The sequence below is a fragment of the Calliphora vicina genome, chromosome 2 (genome assembly GCF_958450345.1).
Source record: "Calliphora vicina chromosome 2, idCalVici1.1, whole genome shotgun sequence".
Lineage (NCBI taxonomy): Eukaryota > Metazoa > Arthropoda > Insecta > Diptera > Calliphoridae > Calliphora > Calliphora vicina.
In genome coordinates, this window is record NC_088781.1 from 58,378,753 (window position 1) to 58,402,456 (window position 23,704).

The following is a 23,704-nucleotide window of genomic DNA, read 5'->3' on the forward strand; positions in this document are numbered from 1 at the left end:
CCACAAATGGCTGAGATATAAAACCAGGACAACCTGAGATATAAAACCAGGACAAAAAAATTAAAAAACAAAAAAAAAATTTAAAATTTAAAAAAACAATTGGAAAAATTTTGTTTAACTAAAAATATTTAAAATTTTTGTTTTGAAGTATAATTTGGTGAAGGGTACCTATATAATATTCGGCACAGCCGAATATAGCTCTCTTACTTGTTAATTTTTCATATACCCGAGATACCCTAATTTGTGGTCTCTTAAGGCCAAGTTCTAAACTTAAACTCAGCTTGACATCCTCTGTAGCCATGAGAAATTTTATTAAAATCGAACTATCAGTTGAGAAGCACAGATTTACTTCCACTGTGCATCGCTTTAATTGTATTTAAGTTGAGACAGATATGAAAAAGCTACCTTGTAGTGGCTAGACTAGTCACTAGAATCAATATGAAAATAAAAAAATAAACAAAACAAAAATCACAGATTTTGTTCAAATAAGTATCTCTGTTATGTATCAAACAAAACTCAGTAGTAGTTTAACTCAAGTCCAGTTTGGATCTGACGCTAAACGAACAAACATTTAAAACCGGTTGCGAGTTTTTTGTTTTTATTTTTGGTTATTGTGTGTATAAATAAATATAATAAAAATAAATAAAATTTTTAAATAATAATTGTGTTAATTAATTTAAATATTCTAACACGATTAATTATTGTTTAAAAATCGAAAAGTCATGAAGCCAATATTAAGCTTAGCTTTAATATTTTTACAAATTTTAATATTTGTTAATGCCAGCGGGTATGTTTCTATCTTAATTGCTATTTTTCGTGTTCTTTTTTTTATTCATAAATTGGGGATTTTTTTTAAAAAAATACAAAAGACGTGATTTCTTGTTAATTTCAAAGAATTTGTATTTAAATAAATAAACTAGTGAAATAATTTCTAAGGAAAAAAGTGTTTGTTGTTGATTTTATAATTTACGATACGATGCAATGATCTTAAAACTGTGGTTCACTTTTTTTTTACTTTTGACACTTTCTGTAGTTGTGTGAATAATGTCTTATCAGTTGAGCTTGTATTGAAGGTCAAAACTGGTTTTTCCCCAAAAAGAATAAATTTCTTTTTAAATATATTTTTGTTTTTTATATTTAATACTTGTCAGCTGTTTTGTGTTTGCCCTTCTTTATCAGAAGTCAACTTTTATAAAGAAACTAAATTTCAAATATGATAATGAAAATATGTATGTTTATTTATTAATTAAATTCACCTATATACATACATAAATATACATAAATACAAGCCTACAGATTAGTACCCAGCAGTTCTAGGAGACAGTCCCCAACTAATGATTTTACCCATCATTTAGGGTGACAACTAGTTACGTGACTATCTATATTAACACGTGTATGTCTTAAGCAGGGGGTCAATTGACTCTTTTTGATTACAATGATACTGTCTGATAGCTAGTCCAAAGTTGTCAACGCATTGGATTCACATACTGGTTATATAGCGTCAGTTATCTTACTAGCTACTAGGGTATTCATTCGACTAATGATCGTTCGATTAATCGAATAATTTCTTACGAATAATTATTCGAACAATTTAAAAATGGCCATTTTCGAATAACGAATAATTCGAACAATTTTATGTAGAATAATCGATTAAAACGAATAAATGTTCATATATATTTAAATTTATTAAATTAATTAAAATTTTTCATAATTTAAAATTTAAATAAGTAATAATGACTCACAAAAATTGTATTGTTTCTGAAATTAGACAAATAACTAAAGACAAAGAGACAAAGTGTTCCGATAGCTCCTTCTATAAATATATAAATATTACTGCAAGAAGTTACAATTTTAAAAACAAATCTTTCAAAATGTTTAACTTAGGATTTGAACCAATGAAAATAAAAGATACGGAATAAAATATTTGTTATTTCGCGGGCGAAATATTAGAATAATAGCTATTAATAATCAAAATTGTAACTTAGATTAAAGTGGAGATGAATGTGATGGAGAATGTGATTTTGAAACGGTCGTCGAAAGTGGTATTGAGGATGATATTTATAATGATTACATTGAAATCTATGAAGGCCATGATCTTAAAATATATTTAAGTGATGTTATTAACCGCGTACGTAAGTGTTCCAAAATTTTTAATAAATCGAATGATAAACACAAATATTGCAAACTAATGTTTTGTTGAAAGAAAAGCATGGAGTTCGTCTTATACATGATTTTGAATATCTTTGTCTAACATGGAAATAAACTTTTTGCGTATTTGTAAATGCGTCAATCATGCACTGCCTGACTTCAAATTAGCCACGTTCACTGACAATGATATCAAACTTTGGACAGATTCCCTTTATTGTGTAATTCCCCAAGACCACTTTATTAAGCAAAGATTCGGCAACGTTGATAGAGCTTGATTTATAATACAATTTGTTATAAATAATTTAGAAATAGTGAATAATTAATTTACTAAAGAATTAGTTACTATATTTAAAACCCGAATTAATGAACGACATAAAAAAGTTCTTAATACGTTTATATTGTATTTGAATTCAGGATTATGTCCAACTAGCTCAAATTTTTTAAAGCATAGCTCCAAAACGGAAAAAGTGGTTTGCTAGTCTATTGTTTTGTAGATTGTTCGGGAGTTAATCTGATGAGAATATTTCTATTGAAAATTTAATGATGGACTTTGTTTTCGAAGGTTTTTAAACATTATCAATACTTGAATTGTTAACTTTAACGTTATTTTTTTGGTTTTCTTTATCAAACAAATATTAAAAATCCGACATCAAAACTACATTCTTTACTTTTTTTAAAAAAATTAAATTATTCGAATAATTCGATTAATTTTAAACGTGTGATCGAATTATTCGAACAAGTTAAAATCTCTTATTCGAATTATTCGTTTTATTCGAACAAGAGAAAAATCGAATACCCTACTAGCTACCTAACTGGTTACTTGATCAGCTACATAACTAGTTATTTTAACATGCACGGGTGCTAATTGACCTCAAATAGTCAGCTAAAAAGACATATCATAGACAGTCCAATAAACGATTGCTTGTAAACAAACCTTTCTCCAACAACTCTACAATATATTGCTTCTGGTGGGTAAAATAACTACTTTCTAAAGTGCAGGACTAAATAAATATTTTAAGTATACTTAAGCAAAAATGAAAATAAACTATATGAGAATTATATGAACACAACTTTGTTAAACCCCGTTTGTACGAATTACTCACAAAACGCTTAAAGTGACTACACTCTAGATTACGTAGAGACACTTAAGTGACAAATATCTTCACGCTAGATTATGTAGGATGTATAAAGTAACCAATTGGCTTCCCTATGCACTACAAAGAGCATCAGCCAAGTGATAGGACGTTAGTGACAATTACTGTCTATAAGGGATACATTGACTACTTGCTTAACTGCTGGGTATGTACTAAATACCGGGAATTATTATTAATTCGGAAACCCCCAACATAACAGGGTTTAATACTCATTGACACCGAGAAATATGCAATTTTTAATATTAATATTTTCGCAAAATTAATTAAATAAAATTTAATTAATATTTTGGGTGTATGACTTAAAAATGCGGTAATTTTTCAAAACATTTTGAAAAAAATTTGTCTGGACTATAAAGCGTGTGAGTCAAACTTGTGGCCGAGCGTTGTCATGGTGGAATATTACGGTTTCATATTCTGGGCGATATTTGCCATTTCTCGCTTCAAACGAATCAGTTTCGTTTGGTATAGTTTCCCTGTGATGGTCTGGCAGCTCCCACCAAATACATCGAATTACCTTAGCGCCGTGACTATATGGCAATGGTGTCGATCCAGCTTCACATACGATCTCTTACGCTTCGGATTAGTTTTCATCGCAAGTAATGATTCCGTGCAAAAATTATTTTCTTTTACAGCGTTAAAACAGCATTTTAGACATGCAAAATCAATGTTCTAGGTCTCTCAGCTTCAATTCGTATGGTATCCAATTTCCCTGCTTTTGGATGAATACTGCTGTTCAAAAACGTTTTGAAATTACTAATTGAGTAGCACCCAATAATTTTGCATGCTCTTGTTGAGTTTAACAACAATCTTCATGGAGTAATTTCTCCAATTCTTCAAACATTTACAAAATTACGACTTCTGAATCGCAGAAACCAATTATTGCATGTTCAATAACTAAGTGCGAATAAATGACTTATATTTACCCTTCAAAATGCCATATAAGTTATTAAAAATAAAAACCGCGTTCTAGAGATACGCCATCTATTGTAAATCCCGCATTATTAAGTCATATACCCAACACAAAGATCGGTCTGAGTTTGAGGGGATCAAAATTTGACATTATGGCCAAACATGTGTTTTTTCTCATCCTGAGAAGCTAAACAATTGTAAATCAATCCAAAAATACCTCAGCTCCAGACGTTTCAAAACTTCGTTCACTTGACATGAAATACCCTTCATATAAATCGTAGGGACTTAAATTTTCAGAGTTTATCACCACATACACTGTTATGTAGGAAAAAAGATAATAAATTCAAACAATATCCTTTAAGCAAGGATATTTTAAAGTAATATATTAAATGTCCATTCAGATTTTTACTTATATCTTCTATTAAAATGAAAAATCCTTCGGCATAACTGTCACTTTAATCAAGCAAATTTCTAACATAAAATTAAAAGCAATTTTTCTCATCTTTAACTTTTAAGCTAGAGAAATAATTAATTATTCTGATTCATTCATCATCGCACAGCCCAAACCGCTAAAGCTAAAAACTTGAAATTCGGATGGGTTCCTTTTACGATGTGTAGATCCACTAAGAAGGGATTTTTGAAAATTTGGTCATTAAGGGGAATAAATTGGGAAAAAACGGGTAAAACCTGTACATCTATATCTCAAAAACATCTCAAAAAATATCTCATTTAAAATTTCGATCTGACAGAGTGATACTAAATGAAACGCAATTTCTATTTTTGGTGTTATCACAATTTTCACAAAAATTGGAGTTAACTAGTTTTTCCAAACGACCACAGATTTTTTTTTTTATTGGTTTAAAAGTTTTTATCCGTTGTCTCCTCTAAACAGTTCGAATTTCCAAAAAGCACCAAACAACTGTCTGCTAACTTTTTCAATTGATAATGATGCATTTTAAATGTTGTCTGTATTAGCTTAGAACATATAAGGTTACCGAATTTACCACCTAAGCCATCGAATTTCCAAAAACTCTTTTTTATTGGAATTACATAGGATGAGGGAAACCTATAGTCCAAAATTCATGAATCTCCCTTTTTCCGTTTTGGCTGGGCAATTTTGAATCAGTCAGTCACTCAATAACGTTACTTTTATATATCTTGCACTTTTGACAAAACAACTTATGTGGAATTCTCAAATTCTTTCATTCTTTTTCTGGTGAGCGTAAAATCTGTTGAATTGATCATTAATTATTTTATTATTTGTCCTTAAAGAACTTTCATATTTGTCTCAAAGCATTATACAAAAATTTCGAAATTCTTTAAGAACAAATATTAAAAAAATTTAAAATTCCACTTAAGTTGTTTCGAGTTTAATGTCTTTTTCGGATGTGGGCCTTATGACGGAACTATGTATGTATAATTATGGATCAATAATCACAAAATGCAGTAGTAGGATTTATTCATATTTGAAACAAATTTATGTCAATGTTTTTGTATAGAAGCTGTGACCTATTTAGGGGAGATCGTTATAAAAATATTTAAAAAAATATATAAAAAATTTTTAAAGTTATTTATCCGAAATCAAGCACTTTTTTTACTTTTTTTCGTAAAATAAAGCTTAGATATTTTCCTTGAAGACCTATTTTGTCGCTTAGTGGGATGCGAGTGGGATATCTATCAAAATAAATATTTTGTAATTCAAGACATAAAATTGTTTACTTTTTTTTTTGCAAAATCAAAAGCTTTGTTGATTTTTTTTTCAAAATGGACCCTTTTTTAAATCTTTTTTTAGGTCAAAAGAAAGCTTAGTTCCATTCCTTTCAGACCTATTTGGTCGCTTAGTGGGATGCGAGTGGGATATCTATCAAAATAAATATTTTGTAACTCAAGACATACAATTTTTGACTTTTTTTTTTCAAAATCGAAAATTTTTTTTCGATTTTACAAATTTTTTTTTTTGCTCAAGAGAAAGCTTAGGTCTTTTTAATATTTTTTTCCGAAATCAAAAACTTCGACTTTTTTCCGACCAAAAAGTCGATTTCGAATATTCGACTTTTTTCAGCAAAAAGTCGATTAGAAAGACTTATAGAACCATAGTTCATTTCTGATCAGCAAATAATATTTCATACTTCTAAGTCCTTTTGCCTAGGCCCTACAGTACATTCAATAGATGGACGGACATTGCTAGTACATTTATAAGGATCCAGAATATTCAAACTTACTTCTACGGAATGATTAAATGACACTAATCACTTTTTTCTGATGAAAAAAATTTGTTATTGGCATGATTTGAGATCGAATGAGATTCGATTGTCGAAACGCAACTTCGATGGAGGCAGTGTGACAGTATAATTTATAATACACTTTTTGAATAGTTTCTTATCTCGGTTATTTAAAAAAAAATGGATAATCCAACAATTTGCAGAATGGATTTAAACACTATGTAGAATTTGTTGGGGTATATGAACCGAAAATTTATCAAATCTCTCCATACATACAATATATTATTTGGTAGTGATCAATTTCCAGAGACCACAGGAAATCACGCAAATTAATTTAAGAAAAAAAATTTACTTATGAAACATAAAATTTTAAATATTTTTTTCCCCCCTTACAGTTTCTACTCTATTGTGGCTCCTGGCACCATACAGTCTCACCATGATTATTCGGTCAGTGTCACTCTACATGAAAACTCAGAACCGGCTACAATAAAAGTGGGCATAACGGGACCATCATACAATGAAGCAAAAACCATCGATGTCTCTCCCTCCCAAACAGAGGTGGTAAATTTCGAAATACCCAAGTTAAAATCGGGCAAATATCAGTTAGAATCAGAGGGCATTAAAGGTTTAATATTCAAAAACTCCACCGAATTGAATTTTAAAAATAAAGAACCCAAAACATATATACAAACTGACAAAGCGGTCTATAAGCCAGGTGATTTAGTACAATATCGCATTGTTGTATTGGATGAAAACACAAGACCCGCAAAATTAGAAAAGCCTCTGAGATTAGGCTTTAAAGATGGTGCCGGCAACTTTATTAAGCAAATAAAAGACATCAAATTGACAAAAGGTGTTTACACCGGAGAGTTTCAATTATCCGAACAACCGGTTTTGGGTGAATGGATGATGCAGGTTAATTTGGGCCCCAATGAAGATGATACTAGAACTGAGAAGAAATTTGAAGTGGCCAAATATGTGTTGCCCAAATTCAGTGTCGAGATAGAGACTGCTAAGGATATTTCCTATGAGGATGCTCTGAAAATTACAGTACGTTCCAAGTACACTTACGGTAAACCGGTTAAGGGTCAAGCTACCATTACAGTGGATGCCAATAATGGACAATCGAAGTCGGAGAAAATCATCGAAGTAGATGGCAAAGCCCATGTAGAATTCGATTTAAAAAAAGATCTGGATTATGCATTTCCCGAATATAATAATCGTTTTGGCTACTATTCGTACACACCGCCAATCAATATCTTGGCTGTCATGTCAGAAGAATACACAGGCAATAAACAAAATAAAACCACTACTGTCAATTTACATCGTTCACGCTACAACGTTGAGGTGCCTCAAAATGTTTATCAATATGTGGCCAATAAACCATTCGAATTAAAGGCATTTGTGAAAAATCTTGATGGTTCACCCGTGCAGGATGGCAAGCATATGGCTAAACTAACGATCGGTAAAAGTCGTCGATACTACAATGACAATGCAGAGGCAGAAGAAATAGACTTTGAGTTTACTAGTCAACCCGATAAAAATGGTATGGCTGTGTTTAAGGTGACTATACCTTCGGTAGGTTACTACTACAATGTGAAATTGACATATGCCGATCAAATGAAATACCTTCCCAGTTTGACTGGTAAGGAAAAGGATGAGAACGATGACAAAGACATTGAAGTTAAAGATGGTGAAGAAGACGTGGGACCCTTGAAGTTGGTTAAGAAAACGGAAAAGTAAGTAATTGAATGCAGAGGTTTTAATGGCTTTGCAACTGATATTAAATCCAATATTTACAGACTTCAACTAGATCAAGATGTTGTAATCGATGTGAAATCTAATAAAAATATTCCCTATTACGTCTATGCCATAGTAGCCCGTGGCAACATTATCAAACAGGAACATGTTAAGGTGCCGGAAAATGTCAAGTCTCATGAAATCAAATTTAAACCTTCATTTGAAATGGTACCCGAGTCACATTTATATGTTTATTTCGTGCTTGATGGCGATTTGAAGTTTCAAGAAATTTCACTTAATTTTCCCAAAGAATTTCTAAATAAAGTAAGTTTAATTATTTAGCAATAATAATTGTATTGTCTTATAATGAAATTATTTTTTAAAGATTGAAATTACTGCCCCCAAACAAGCTAAGCCAAGTGAAGAGGTTACATTGAACATTAAAACTGATCCAGATTCATTTGTGGGTCTTTTGGGTGTAGATCAAAGTGTCCTATTGCTGCAATCAGGCAACGATTTGGATTCCAACAAAATAATTAACGATTTAAGTACCTACGATACTACAACACCTTACATTAGGGGTTATGGCACCTATCCGGGTAAAGCGTCAGGTTTGATTACCCAAACCAATGCCAATTATCCTTATTCCACCGGTAAGTTTTGCATGGAAATATTTTTAGATTTTTAACATTTAACAATTTTGCTGTGGAAATTCGTATTATCCAAGTTATAAATTTCAACGACGAAATGTTTTACGTGAACGATGCAGCTGAATTTCCATATATTGATTACTTAATAGTCAATAGATTTGAAAGCACTAACGTTAATATAGAAACTGAAACTGACAGTGCGTTCAATTTAAAGATACGTACAGATTTTGCCGATGTATGGATTTACAAAGTAATTAATAGGTTGGTTCTGAGCCCGTTCCCCCAATTTTTGAGAATTTGGTTAAAGTTGTAAAACCTTTAGGGTGTTGGTTAACTATTATTATACATACTACGATTTATATAAAGGCATATTTATTCTAATTTCAAATTTTCAATATATAGTACAATTTGTTTTATATATTTCTTTATAATTTTTAACTTTCGGTAATTCTCTTTAATTTTAAATTCTCTTAAAATTAAAAATTTATTTTTATGTAGCAATTAAACATTATATTCTAAATTTATGTACTAAGATGATCTTGGTTGCGAAAAAGTTCAGGGTCTCTTGGCTGCTGATCCTACATAGCTTTATCTGTGTTATAAGTATAAGAATACCTACTGAATTATGTTATACTTAACACACTTAATTTAATTCTCTAAATATACTTATAGAACAATCGTACTAAAAAATGTACTTGCAGCTTATCTAAACGTTTTAAACTTAGGACAAATAAAATTCAGTGCAGGTTTAATTTTAATTTTTTCAAAAACTAATTACAATTTTGAAGACAATTTAAACTTTAAATTAATGACACATACATTCTGTAACATTTTCAGAATGACAATATTATACATCCACATACTTACTTGAATCCGATTATTATACCCTTCACCTTCGTGAGAAGGGTATATATAAGTTTGTCATTCCGTTTGTAATTTCTACATTTTTCATTTCCGACCCTATAAAGTATATATATTCTGGATCCTTATAGATAGCGGAGTCGATTAAGCCATGTCCGTCTGTCTGTTGAAATCAGTTTTCTGAAGACCCCAGATATCTTCGGGATCCAAATCTTCAATAATTCTGTCAGACATGCTTTCGAGAATTTTGCTATTTAAAATCAGCAAAATCGGTCCACAAATGGCTGAGATATGAGGAAAAAACCAAGACAACCTCGATTTTTGACCTATTTTTGACCTATATCTGGATTACTATGACATTAATATAGACAATATGGATATCTAATGATAGATATTTCAAAGACATTTGCAACGACGTATATAAGACCATAGTAAGTTGGACCTACAATGGGTCAAAATCGGGAAAAAAATTTTAACCCGAATTTTTTTTTTCAAAAAAAAAAAATTTAAAAAACCAAAAAAAAAAATTTTAAAATTTAAAAAAAAATATTTTAAATTTAAAAAAAAAAAAAATTTAAATTTAAAAAAAAAAAATTTTAAATAACAATCGAAAAATTTTTTTTCCAAAAAATTAAAAAACAACTAAAAAAAAAATAAATTTTGTTTACCTAAAAATATTTAAAATTTTGAAGTATAATTTGGTGAAGGGTATATAAGATTCGGCACAGCCGAATATAGCACTCTTACTTGTTTTTATAAACACAAGTAAAATGTTTTAGACAATAATTAAATTCTATGCTGATGTTTGATTTAATTGTTCGCATTCTATCAACCAATAATTTCTAAGTGAAAACGGACTTATTCTTAAAGCTACCTTTATATCAATTCTCATCAATTGGGACTCCATAAATGTTTCTTATACAGGAACTTTTCTATCGAAATGTGTCTTATACCGACACTTTTCTGTCGAAATTTATCTTATACAGACTGTTTTCTATCGAAATGTGTCTTATACAGACACTTTTCTATCGAAATGTGTCTTATGCGGACACTTTTCTGTCGAAATATGTCTTATACATACTCTTTTCTATAGAAATATGTCTCATACAGACTATTTTCTATAGAAAAGGGTCACTTTTCCATCGAAATGTGTCTGATTCTGATTCTTTTCTATCGAAATGTGTCGTATACATGCATATTTTTTTTATCGAAATGTGTCTTATACAGACACTTTTCTATAGAAATGTGTCTTATACTGACCCTTTTCTATCGAAATGTGTCTTATACTGACACTTTTCTATAGAAATATGTCTTATACAGACTCTTTTCTACCGAAATGTGTCTTATACAGACACTTTTCTATCGAAATATTTAACACGCACTTTTCTATCGATATGTGTCTAAAACAGACTCTTTTTTATCGAAATATGTCTTATACCGATACTTTTCTATTGAAATGTGTTTTATACCGACACTTTTCTATCGAAATGTGTCTTATACAGAACCTTTTCTATCGAAATATGTCTCAAACACGTACTTTTCTATAGAAATGTGTCTTAAACAGACTCTTTTGTATCGAAATGTTTCTTATACAGGAACATTTCTATCGAAGTGATTCTTATACAGAGTCTTTTATATCGAAATGTGTCTTATACAGACACTTTTCTATCGAAATATTTCTTAAACACGCACTTTTCTATCGAAATGTTTTTTATACAGGCACTTTTCTATCGAAATGTTTTACAGGGTGTACCGGGAACATTCGTTCTAGGTCAAACATTCAACCTTATTAATCTCTGCAGATGACAGCAACATTTTCCATATACATAATCATGATTCGCTCAATAGGGTCGATTTAAAATATCTAAAAATATCACAAAAACTCGACAGATCATATTGCTTTATTTGTATTTATGGTTTGTATAAATCTTACCAAAAGGACCTGATGTGCTGGCATGAGAATACAGTGTGATGTTCACTGGAATTAACTCATTTGTCATGTGTTGAAAGAACCACTAAAGAAACCTCGGTATTTTTAAAACGGTGCACATTGTCAGATTTACATACTTTAAAATTGGTATATATGATTTGTATGATATTGAGTATGTTTTGTAAAAAAAATTAGGTGTGTGTGGCTATATTATACTTGCACTGTTTTATTAACCATTAGTAGACAACTAATTGTATTCGCGTACTTTCCAGTAAAAAATATCCAGTAACTTTATTTTAGGAGAGTAAAAATAAATTACTCTCAATCTGAAATGTAAGAAAAAAGTACGCGAACAACAATTTGTAAAAATAAGTTGTATTTTATTATAAATTAATTTAAAACGTTTGTTTTGGGCTATTTTACTTCTTTTCTTTGCAAAACTTGTAAATTGTATTAATTTTCAACTTTTTAGTTTTGTTTGCATTTGCAACCATATGTTTTAAACGTTTTTTATGTTGATATTTTTTACTGGACAAAAAATGTCCAGTAAAAAATATCATGTTCTCTATCTACGAACTGTCACTTTTAACACTCTCTTGCTCTCTCGTTACAAGTTTTTAAAAGTAAACGAACGGAATCCCGTAACTTCCAGTGATAGTTTGTACAAATTATTACAAATTATCAAGTACGCGAACACAACTAATGTTAAAGTAGCTGCAGTACATAAACTTTGATCCGAACAAAAAACAACTTAGAAATTATAAAAAATACTTAGGGCCATTATTACCACTTGCCTATAAGTTCGAAATAGTAAAAGTTAACTTTAAGTAATAGAAAAAGGTGCCCTTAAAGTTTACTTTTACTATTTCGAACTTATAGGCAAGTTGTAATAATGGCCCTTAAAAAACATAGTGTTTAATTTTCTACAGGAGATTCTTCAGAAGAATACTATGACTTTGAAGATAGTTCATATGTTGAATATAGCCAGCCACAGTCGAGATCTCGTGTATTATACCTTTTCGGGAGTTCCGGAGATAATCACCAAAAAATTAACCACATGAGTCATATTCCTACACGAACTACGTCATCTGCTGCAAACGTTGTAACGAAAGTGCGCAAAATGTTTATTGAAAATTGGATTTTTAATAATTTGAACAAGTGTGTATTTATTTGAAAAAAAAAAAAAATTATTTAGCATTATTGTACTGTGATGTTCTTGTGTTGTATTGCTTTCCATTTAAATGTTTTAAATTGTTGATAGTATCGAAGCAGCACAACATAAACCATCATTACCAAGTAATAAGTTTAAATGACAATATTCTAACTCTTCACTACTTGCCCAGCAAGAATTTGGTTATAACTTTCATTTACTGAATGACTATCACATACCGTCGGCATTACTTAGAAGCAGTTAAATAATGACTTTTTTAAGACATTTGCATTGGCACGTCTTGTTGTTAATGGTAATGGATTCTGTGACTTCTTACGATCATTCAAGTTATTCAAGTCATTACTAGTAATTGCTTTTAGTTATACCAAAATAATGATTTATTTGTAAGCGATTTTGTTAAGAACTTGTCTGACATCACTGTGTTAAAATTCTATTGTGTAAGTAGTAAAGTGACAGAGTATTAGCATTTTATCTTATTACTTGGTAATGAAACTTTTAGCTGAGTACACAATCAAACTTGAATTCTTTATTAATTTAATTTAAGACAGTGACCTTACTAAATAATCTGTTTTATATCAGATAATAGAAATATCTTTATTCGAGTACTTCTAAATAATGATGTTTAGGAAGAGAAAATCTTTATTTTAATATACATATTATATGAATTTTAAGATTGAGTCCTGGCCCCAGAAGTATATTTTATTTTTTGATTTCGTTCTGATTAACCGATTTATTAAATAAAGATTTTTCTCTTCCCAATAAACCAAAGATATAACGATATCGAAATTAGATCATCTAGGTGATTATGTATTAGAGTAACTTCGGGTAATGTGGACTACCGTTTTGTTTTTTCTCAATTTTGGTCACAATAAATATGGATATTAAAAAATTGTGAAGCAATAAATTAGCTAATGTATTCTCTAATTGTTTTTGCAGTTGAAAATTTTTTCCGAAAAACCAACATTAAAAAAATTTGAGGGTATGTGGACCACTATATGAGGGTAATGTGGACTAGTTTTTAATACATAAAATTCATGAATCAGCTAAACATGAATGATTAAAAAATTCTATATATTTTTATTAATACAAACTAAAAAGTCGCGATCTTGGCTTAGATAGATGGCTTTCAAAGTATATAGTTATTGTCAGGTAATGTAGACCAGTAGTACATAATCAAGTAATTTAAGTGGCTTACAGTTAGGGTTTTTATCCCGGGAATTTCCGGGACAAATTTCCCGGGAATTTTGCCAATTTTTCACTACCCGATTCCCGGGATTTTTAATCGGGATTCCCGGGAATTAAAAACTGACGAAACTACAAAGAAAACAAGATAAAACTCTATTTTTTTAAAAAAAAAAGTGAAAATTTTTTTACAGTTTTTTGTTTATAACTCGGCAATAATAGACCGCTTATTATTATTATAATTTTGGGTTTTTTTGAATGAACATTTAAAAAAGCCCATGGAAAACTGCACGATCTAGAAATAAAGGTGAATAATCTTCATTTGCCAAGATTGACCGGTGCGAATTATTCAAGTATAGAATTGAATGATGAATAGATGACAGCTTTATAATGAGTGTGTTTTGCAGATGTTGTATTATAAAAATTAACTTTTCGAAATTTTCGAGATCAACATAAATTTTATCTCTTAACTATTCAGTTAAATGTATTGAATTCATTCCTTTTACTAAAAGGCTAAGAATTTTTTTCCAATTCACTTTGAAAATGATTAAAAGCTAAATAAAACTGAATGAAGAAAAAAACAATTTAACTCAATTTGTAGTAGATTTGATTCAACAAAAATTTATGTGCTGTTTTTCTATGCGAACGAGTACTTTGAGTGGAAATTTAACATGTGTTTTGTTATTGTAACAAAAACAAAATACATGTAAAACGTCCACTCAAAACGTCTACTCGCTATAGAAAAACAGCACATTAATCATTCAAAGTTTGAATAAATTCTGTTATTAATTAACTTCAAAATTAATTCAATTGAAGCTTTTGAAGGAAGCTAAAGAATTTGATATTGGCAATGGATTTATGAAAGGCTGACATTTTTTAATTACGGATTAAGATTTTGGTGAATTAAGCACAAATTGAATTAATTAATACGAAACTCTATATATAATGATTTTATATGAAATTTTGCTATAATATTCATAGTTTACAGTATTATTATATATTTCGGGAATAGCCGGGTATCCGGGAATGAAGAGAAAAATTTTTCCGATTCCCGGGAATTAAAAAAAGGCCAAACATTAAATTCTACCAAGTAACTGTACCAAATTTTGTTCTTACTTGGGCCGAAAAAAATGTTGAGCACGCACATTCATTTCAATACAAGAATAAAAAGCCGACATTTTTTACAAAATTTACTTTTTAATGAAAATCGATAGAAAACATTCGTGCGCATCAACACCCGAAATAATGAAAATTAAGTATTTATATATACAGAGATATCGCAATTTCAATTATATCGTAAGCGACACTCACCTTTTTGCTTTACCGCAAAAATAACGTAAGCGACATAAAAACAAAAAGGGGCAGTAAATGAAAGTAAGAGTAGCCGAAGAACTAGAGAGAAAATCAAAAGAAATTGAAATACAAAAAGATAGATGTACTAAATGTGATCAAGGAAAAATTTAGACAGCAGTCTGATCCAAACAGAAGAATTTAAGTTTAAGAATTTTTTTTAAGGAACAAAAACAAAGAAGGGAAAATGTTTTGTGTTTATGTGCCAGTTTCGACCTTCAAAAAGTTTTGAATATGCCTCATAGTAAAACAAGTAAGAAAGTATGGTTGGTCAAGCCCGACCATATAATTCGTTGGTAATTGCATCAGTTGAGAACGGCCGGACCGATTTAGACAATTTTTTTTTTAAAATGTTGGTCATAGTCCAACTTAGGTTTTTACGGAATGAAAAATTTACAACGCCCACTTTTACGCCCACTTTTTCGATTTATCTAAAATCGGAAAACGTCTATTTGGCTAATTTGTTTTTAAATGTTCGTAGTAAAATTCGTAAGAAAAATTTACCACACCCACTTTTTTTTCGATATATCTAAAATCGCAGAACGCCTGGACCGATTTGGCTATTTATTTTTAAATGTTCGCAATAGTCCACAAAAGTTTTTTACGCCCTATAAATTGATTTTTTATATAAAAACTCAAAATATCTATTAAGGGAATAATAATATATATATTTAATACTTTTTCTAAACCGTTACTAGGCAACTGATTTTATATAATGATAAAATAGCTGCAGTACATAAACTTTGATCCGAACAAAAAACAAGTTAGAAATTATAAAAAAATACTTAAAAACTTAAGGCCTTATTCTTAAACAATTTTTAAATTTAAACAACATTTTAAAATCAAATATTTTATGGAAATTTTGCTTTAAAACATTGTTTAAGTTTAAAATCTGTTTATGAATACGACCGACCGTTAGTGTTTAATTTTCTACAGCAGACTTTTCAGAAATGCTATACTATGCCTTTGAAGATAGGTCATCTTTTGAATTTATTCAGCCACGATTTTCATCCAATTCGCGACCTCGCGTATTATACCTATCAAGTGCCGGAGATAATCACCAAAAAATTAACCACATGAGTCATATTCCTACACGAACTACGTCATCTGCTGCAAACGTTGTAACAAAAGTGCGCAAAATGTTTATTGAAAATTGGATTTTTAATAATTTGAACAAGTGTGTATTTATTTGAAAAAAAAAAATTATTTAGCATTCTTGTACTGTGATGTTCTTGTGGTTGTATTGCTTTCCATTTAAATGTTTTAAATTGTTGATAATTTCGAAATAACACAACATAAACTATCATTAGCTAGTAATAAGTTTAAATGACAATATTCTAACACTTCCCTACTTGCCCAGCAAGATTTTTTTTTATAACTTACACTTACTAAATTACTATCACATACCGTCGGCATTACTTAAGAGCAGTTGAATAATGACGTTTTTGCATGGGCACGTTCTATTTGTAATAGTAATGGCTTTTGTGAGTTCTTACGTTCATTGAGTTATTCAAGTCATTACTAATTGGTAATTGGTTTTAATTATACCAAAATAATGATTTATTTATAAGCGGTTTTAGTATTGTGTAAGTAGTAAAGTGTCAGAATATTAGCATTTTAACTTATTACTTGGTAATTAAACTTTAAAATAGTGACTACACCATTTTTCATTGCAATTGAGAACATTATTGAGAAAATTCCAAATTAAATTGAGAATTTCCATTTTAAATTGAGAAAATTCCAAATGAAATTGAGAATTTCCATTTTAAATTGAGAAAATTCCAAATGAAATTGAGAAATTCCATTTCAAATTGAGAAAATTCCAAATGAAATTTAGAAATTCCATTTCAAATTGAGAAAATTCCAAATGAAATTGGGAAAATTCGAATTGAAATTAAGAAAATTTATTATAATATAAATTAATCAAAAAACATATGTACACAGTCTTATTGACCAACGGGCATATCTTGCAATTCCAAAGCGCTTTGGTGGAATGATGTTGTATGTTGTATAGCTTTACTTCAATCTCCAGTACATAGTTATATAGGACTTGGAATCGTAAATTAATTCTTGAAGATATAAAATCCTCTGCTCTCCTACATTTGGAGGATTTACGGTTGGTATATTCATCTTTGACTTCACAATATTTTTGATTTTGGACCAAATTATTTCAATAGGGTTAAGCATTGGTGAATAGGGACTCAATGGTAAAAGTGTTGCTGGAGAGTGGGCAAGGGGCATTGTCACATACCAAAACGAGTTCAGATAACTGATTACCCACCTCTTGCTATTAACACTTTTGACCCATTCGTTTGCGCTTTCGGCAGTGAACGAACCTCTGCGACTATCCATTTGAATAATGCCTGCGGTACCAATTGCACCTATCAGATGGATGTCGGGGCCACGGGAAGTAGGTATCAAAAGAACTGTTCGAGATCCAACACAAGACCAACCATGTTTTCTACGACAAAATAAATTGAAATTGGTCGCTCTACCCAGACCACCACATCTTTCCTCATCTGATATAATCGTTAATTTTGTTCTTTTTAGTTTAAAATAATTTATATAATGTTTCTCAATTTTATTTAGAATTTTCCCAATTTCATTTGGAATTTTCTCAATTTCAAATGGAAATTCTCAATTTCAATTGGAATTTTCTCAATTTGAAACGGAATTTCTCAATTTCATTTGGAATTTTCTCAATTTGAAATGGAATTTCTCAATTTCATTTGGAATTTTCTCTATTTAAAATGGAAATTCTTAATTTCATTTGGAATTTTCTCAATTTAAAATGGAAATTCTCAATTTCAATTGGAATTTTCTCAATTTGAAACGGAATTTCTCAATTTCATTTGGAATTTTCTCAATTTGAAATGGAATTTCTCAATTTCATTTGGAATTTTCTCAATTTAAAATGGAAATTCTCAATTTCATTTGGAATTTTCTCAATTTAAAATGGAAATTTTCATTTTCATTGGAATTTTCTCAATTTAAAATGGAAATTCTCAATTCCATTTGGAATTTTCTCAATCTGAAATGGAAATTCTCAATTCGGTAGGACATTTGTATGTAAAGAAAAAAACTTTATATACTAAATTTTATCGAAATATCTTCAAAATTGCGACCTGTACTTTGCGCACAAGGTTTATGGCCGGAACATCGACTCAGAAAGTGATTCTGAGTCGATCCGTATACTTTAAGGTGTTGTTAGACTATTATTTTTGAAGTTACAAAGATCAGCACAAACGCAATATACCCTCCCTACTATGGTAGTGTAGGGTATAAATTTGGGGGTAATCATATTTGGTTTTCTTAAATTGGCCATTTCGGTGGCCAAAATTTCAAAATAAAATATGCAACCTCGATTTTAAGTTATTAAATTTTGCTCAAATATTCTGAATTTCGTGCTACCTAGGTCTAAAATTGGAGAATAATTTTTAGATAGCATCGAAAAACGAAAAAGTCCAATATAACTTGAAAAAAATTTTTTTTTTTTGGAAACAAATACATATTCACACAGATTTCAAATCATTCAAGCATAAGTTTAGTAGACAAATTAGAAAACTACAATATGTAATAAATATCTATTGTTTGGTTATAAAATTATAAATAAATATAAAAAATTATAAAAAAAAATTTCAGTTGATGGACTAAAACTTTTTTACCCCGATCGAATGTACGATACTGAGTATTTTCTAAATCTAGATGATGATTTTTTTACGAACGATAATCAAGTACAATTTTTATTCGCAAATCCCATTGATGATGCAATCCATGAAGATAATGTGGTAACGCAAATTCGTAAAACATTTATTGAAAATTGGATTTTCAATAATTTTAACCAGTACGAATATTATTTATGTATTTAAATTATGATTATTTGTGAAAGTATATGCATATTATGTCATTGTTTGCAAAGTTGTTCATACATTCATACATATTTAAAGACATGTACATATGTAAAAGTACATAGAAACAAACTTCATTACCTTGCCAAAGTTTCGAAATAATTATATTTTTATTAAATTTTCAAAATCAAATATTTTAACCATTAATTACCAATAAAGAAAATAACATCCTTCGTACTTCCAACTTATTGAATTCATTCCTGTAAAATTTGGCTTCATAAAATATATTGAATCATTAAATTTTTCTTCAATTCAAATCAATTACAAATTATCGTTAGAAAATAATTTTTTCAATTCATTTTGAAATTAATTAAAAACAAAAACAAATTGGATGAAAAAAATATTTTTCAAAAATGTATGAATTTATTTAGGAATTATTTTAATATAAATTGTACTTAACCTGGCAGCAATATTATACAACTTTAAACACAATAAGAACTGAGCAAATACAAATAGTTCAATTAAAAAATTCAATTTATAAAAGGCAAACTATTTTCAAACAATTAAGAACTATATTCGGCTGTGCCGAATCTTATATACCCTTCACCAAATTATACTTCAAAATACAAATTTAATATATTTTTAGTTAAACAAAATTTATATTTTTTTTCCAAAGTTGGTTTTTTTAATTTTTTTGACAAATTTTTCTTTCGAATTGTTATTTTAATTTTTTTAAATTTTCCACAAAAAAATTTTTGGTTTTTAAATTTTTTTTGGTAAAAAAAAAATTCGGGTTAAAAAATATTTTTTCCGATTTAGACCCATTGTAGGTCCAACTTACTATGGTCTTATATACATACGTCGTTGCAAAGGTCTTTGAAATATCTATCATTAGATATCCATATTGTCTATATTAATGACTTAGTAATCCAGATATAGGTCAAAAATCGAGGTTGTCCTGGTTTTTTCCTCATATCTCAGCCATTTGTGGACCGATATTGCTGATTTTAAATAGGAAACTTCTGGAAAGCATGTCTGACAGAATTATTTAAGTTTTGGATCCCGAAGATATCCGGGATCTTCAGAAAATTGATTTCAACAGACAGACAGACGGACATGGCTTAATCGACTCCTCTATCTATAAGGATCCAGAATATATATGTATACTTTATGGGGTCGGAAAATTATATTGTGGAAATTACAAACGGAATGACAAACTTATATATACCCTTCTCACGAAGGTGAAGGTTATAAAAATATTATAACATATGTATATGGGGAACTCAAACGGTCTGCTATTAGGTCATATTGTCATAAGTTCAAACTTCTGAACTATGTTTATTGTTTTGTCATAAAACAACACATTTTTTGTTTGAAGTACATTTTTAGAAGCACAACAACAATTTGTTTAAACTATCATAATATATTAGGCCATTATGACAATATGACCTAATAGCAGACCGTTTGAATCCCCCAATAATATTTTCTAATCGATTGTAATTATCCCTTCACCATGAGTGAAAATTTGTTTGTAATTTCATTTGCGTAATATATACATACATATATCCTGAATCGTTATAGATAGCACAATTAATATGTCCGTCTGTATGTTGAAATCAACTTTCGGTAGCCCCCAAATAAATTATATACATGATTGATACATTAATATATCTGCTATAATTTGGACAAATAGGTGCAAAAATGCCCAAACAATATGAATATTCCTATGTTTGTCCTATTCTTATTCTATATTTGGATTAGTAATGATAGACATTTCAAAAACGTTTCCAACGCCATATAAATTCGGACCGACAATGGGTCAAAAAACTCTGGTGGAACGTTTCGGTAGAGCCGAATATATAAAAAGAGACATATTCGGATATATTTTTATAAAAAGCCGTTGAATCACACAGCACATTTTGACCTACAAATGTACTGTTTTAAAATATAAAAATATTTTTTATAATACACTAGCGGACCCGGCGAACTTCGCCTCTCCCCAATTTTAAGCCATGATTTACACAAAGAACTTTCTATTGTTTGATTTGGAAAGCCATTAAAAGTATTTATAGACGGCAATACTGAGTATTAACACTTTTCAAATTTAAAATATTATTGAAATCATTCTGTATGTCAAGAAATCGTATTACAAATAGTTTATTTTTTTGTTGATTGATATTTTTCACCAAACTTTATTTTTATTTTTTATTTTCTTGACATTTGTGTTTGCCTTATTTGTATTTATTAATACATTCCCGATACATATGAAAATAAAAAGTTTTAAACAAATTTTGAATACCGACCGTAAATCAAAAAAAAATCATTCGTATTTTTTTGAAAACCTAATACAAATTTTATTTAGACGATATAATTGTATTATGATACTTAAGTATTTGACAAATATTTATACTCAGTATTGCCGTCTATAAATACCTTAAGGAATAATAACTAATAATTTCAAAATTTCATACAAAAACTAGATTTTCGATTTTTCCAATTTTCCGACTTTTCCGGAGGGATTTTACAAAATTTTCTTCCGTAAAAACCTTCTCCTCGAAAATACAAACAACTAATAAAATTTTTTACAGAAATCGGCCCAGCCGTAAATATAGATGTCATAATATTCCGACATTTTTATTAATATTCTGACAGTGTAAAAGTAATTATCTGTTTATTTCACAAATATCATAATATCTTGTATTAAAGGTCCAACAGGTTTTGAATAATTAAAATAAAAACAAAACTCAACCTACTTTTTGACATTTCAGAACGTCGCAGTAACAAGAAAAGTAAACAATTCATGAAGGAAGATGTCTACTTCAAATCCACGAACACTTCTACAATATCATTCTTACAACACGTCGAAATACAAAATATAGAAATTCGAACACATTTTATTGAATCTTGGATTATTGAAAATATTCAAAAGTAAATTTTATTATATTATTTCAAATAAAGAATATTGGCCTGCATATTGCTTTAATCCGAATAATATGATTGGATATTATAAGTTGTGTTAATTTCTTTAATTGAACAAGCATGCCTGCATTTTGCACTTAGCTAAAGATCACTGTAAATATCGGGCCACATTATATATAAATTAATGTATTTAACACCAGCTGTCAGTCGCAGTTGAAGCGAACATTTTAAAATGTTTTGTCTTTTTACTTGGGTTAAGTTTAATTGGCAGGCGCCCGAAGATCACATGGCTCCAAACCAATGTTCCGTTGTGATACACATCGTTGGCCACCGTTACTTTTCAAATTACTCTTAGAGAGACAAATCTGATAAAAAATATAATATATTTATAGTATATCCCCAAATACCAATATTTACGGAGAAGATGTTCAGTTGTCACCTCTCCTATTTCGTCGATACAACTTACATAAAACTTGCTGGAGTCCAAGTGATTAGTAATGATAGCTATAAAGTTTTTAGGTAGAATTACCGAAAGTCGCGGCCTCATCATATCCATATTTGGCCCCATTTTTTTCAGTTCTGTATGCAATTGTGCACTTTTTACAATCTCACTTTGGCAATGAAATAAAGTTTATATGAAATCAGTTGTTTATACCTCGTGACAGATTCGCAATTCGTCAGACCTGCAATTTCCCTTAATGTATGTTCAGGAATTCATATAATGGTAAACGGTGAATGTTTTGCTATCTCTTCCAGTGAAAGCCACTGTAGAGATCGCCGCTTTGAATTACTCTAACATAACATAGTAATCTGAGGGACAGTCTCATCTGATCCTCACATGTGATATTAATACGTCAGTGAATTAAAGAAGTAGGAGGTCGTTGTCGTAGTCTGATTTATCCTATATAATCCTTACCCAACTTAGATCGAACACGTACTATATCAACAGGATGATCCATATTGAAAACACATATAATTTTGGTATGACCATAATTGTTATGTTTTCGCAGCTTTTTGTTTTGCTGGAATATCTGGTGGTAACCAATTAAAAATAGTGCACCTGTTACCATAAACGCCTCCATTATCAAAATACGTGGTAATGCTTTGATAAAAAAAATCGTATAACCGATTTAATGGTTTTGGATTTTGTACTCAGGTACCATTTTTGTATACTAACCAGTAATAGTTCAAGATATTTGTTGTACCTAAGGAGTGAGATCTTAACATACATAAATGTTAATAAACAAGAAACCAGAATGAAATATATCCGATATAAACCCAGTTCGGTTCGGCCCACAAATGACTGAGATATAACCAGAACAACCTCGATTTTTGACCTATTTTTTATCTATATCTGGATTATTAAGTCATTAATATAGAAAATATGGATATCTAATGATAGATATGTATTTTAAAGTTCTTTGCAACGACGTATATAAAGCCATAGTAAGTTGGACCTACAATCGGTTAAAATCGGGAAACATATTTTTTAACCAGATTTTTTTTTCACCAACAAATTTTTTTTTTGTCATAAATTTGTTTTCATTAATAAATTTAAAAAAATTAAAAAGCTATTTAAAAAAAAAAAAAATATTTATATTTTCTTTACCTAAAAGTATA

The 23,704-nt window shown here is 29.6% G+C and overlaps 1 protein-coding gene across 19 annotated transcripts in view; it reads left to right on the plus strand.

Annotated features, from left to right (window-relative positions):
- The first annotated feature begins 531 nt into the window (after window positions 1-531).
- LOC135951762 (thioester-containing protein 1 allele S3-like) overlaps window positions 532-23,704 on the plus strand; it is a 66,408-nt gene continuing 43,235 nt past the window's right edge. For 16 of the 19 annotated variants that reach the window (XM_065501475.1, XM_065501474.1, XM_065501468.1 and 13 more), the window contains exons 1-4: window positions 532-787; window positions 6,829-8,172; window positions 8,236-8,497; window positions 8,559-8,826. In XM_065501475.1, the coding sequence (XP_065357547.1) occupies window positions 723-787; window positions 6,829-8,172; window positions 8,236-8,497; window positions 8,559-8,826 (1,939 nt within the window). In that variant the 5' untranslated portion in view covers window positions 532-722. Of the gene's footprint in view, window positions 788-6,828; window positions 8,173-8,235; window positions 8,498-8,558; window positions 8,827-12,543; window positions 12,773-16,253; window positions 16,495-23,704 lie in introns of all 19 variants that reach the window. The other 3 variants (XM_065501466.1, XM_065501463.1, XM_065501464.1) reach the window with 3 other exon arrangements.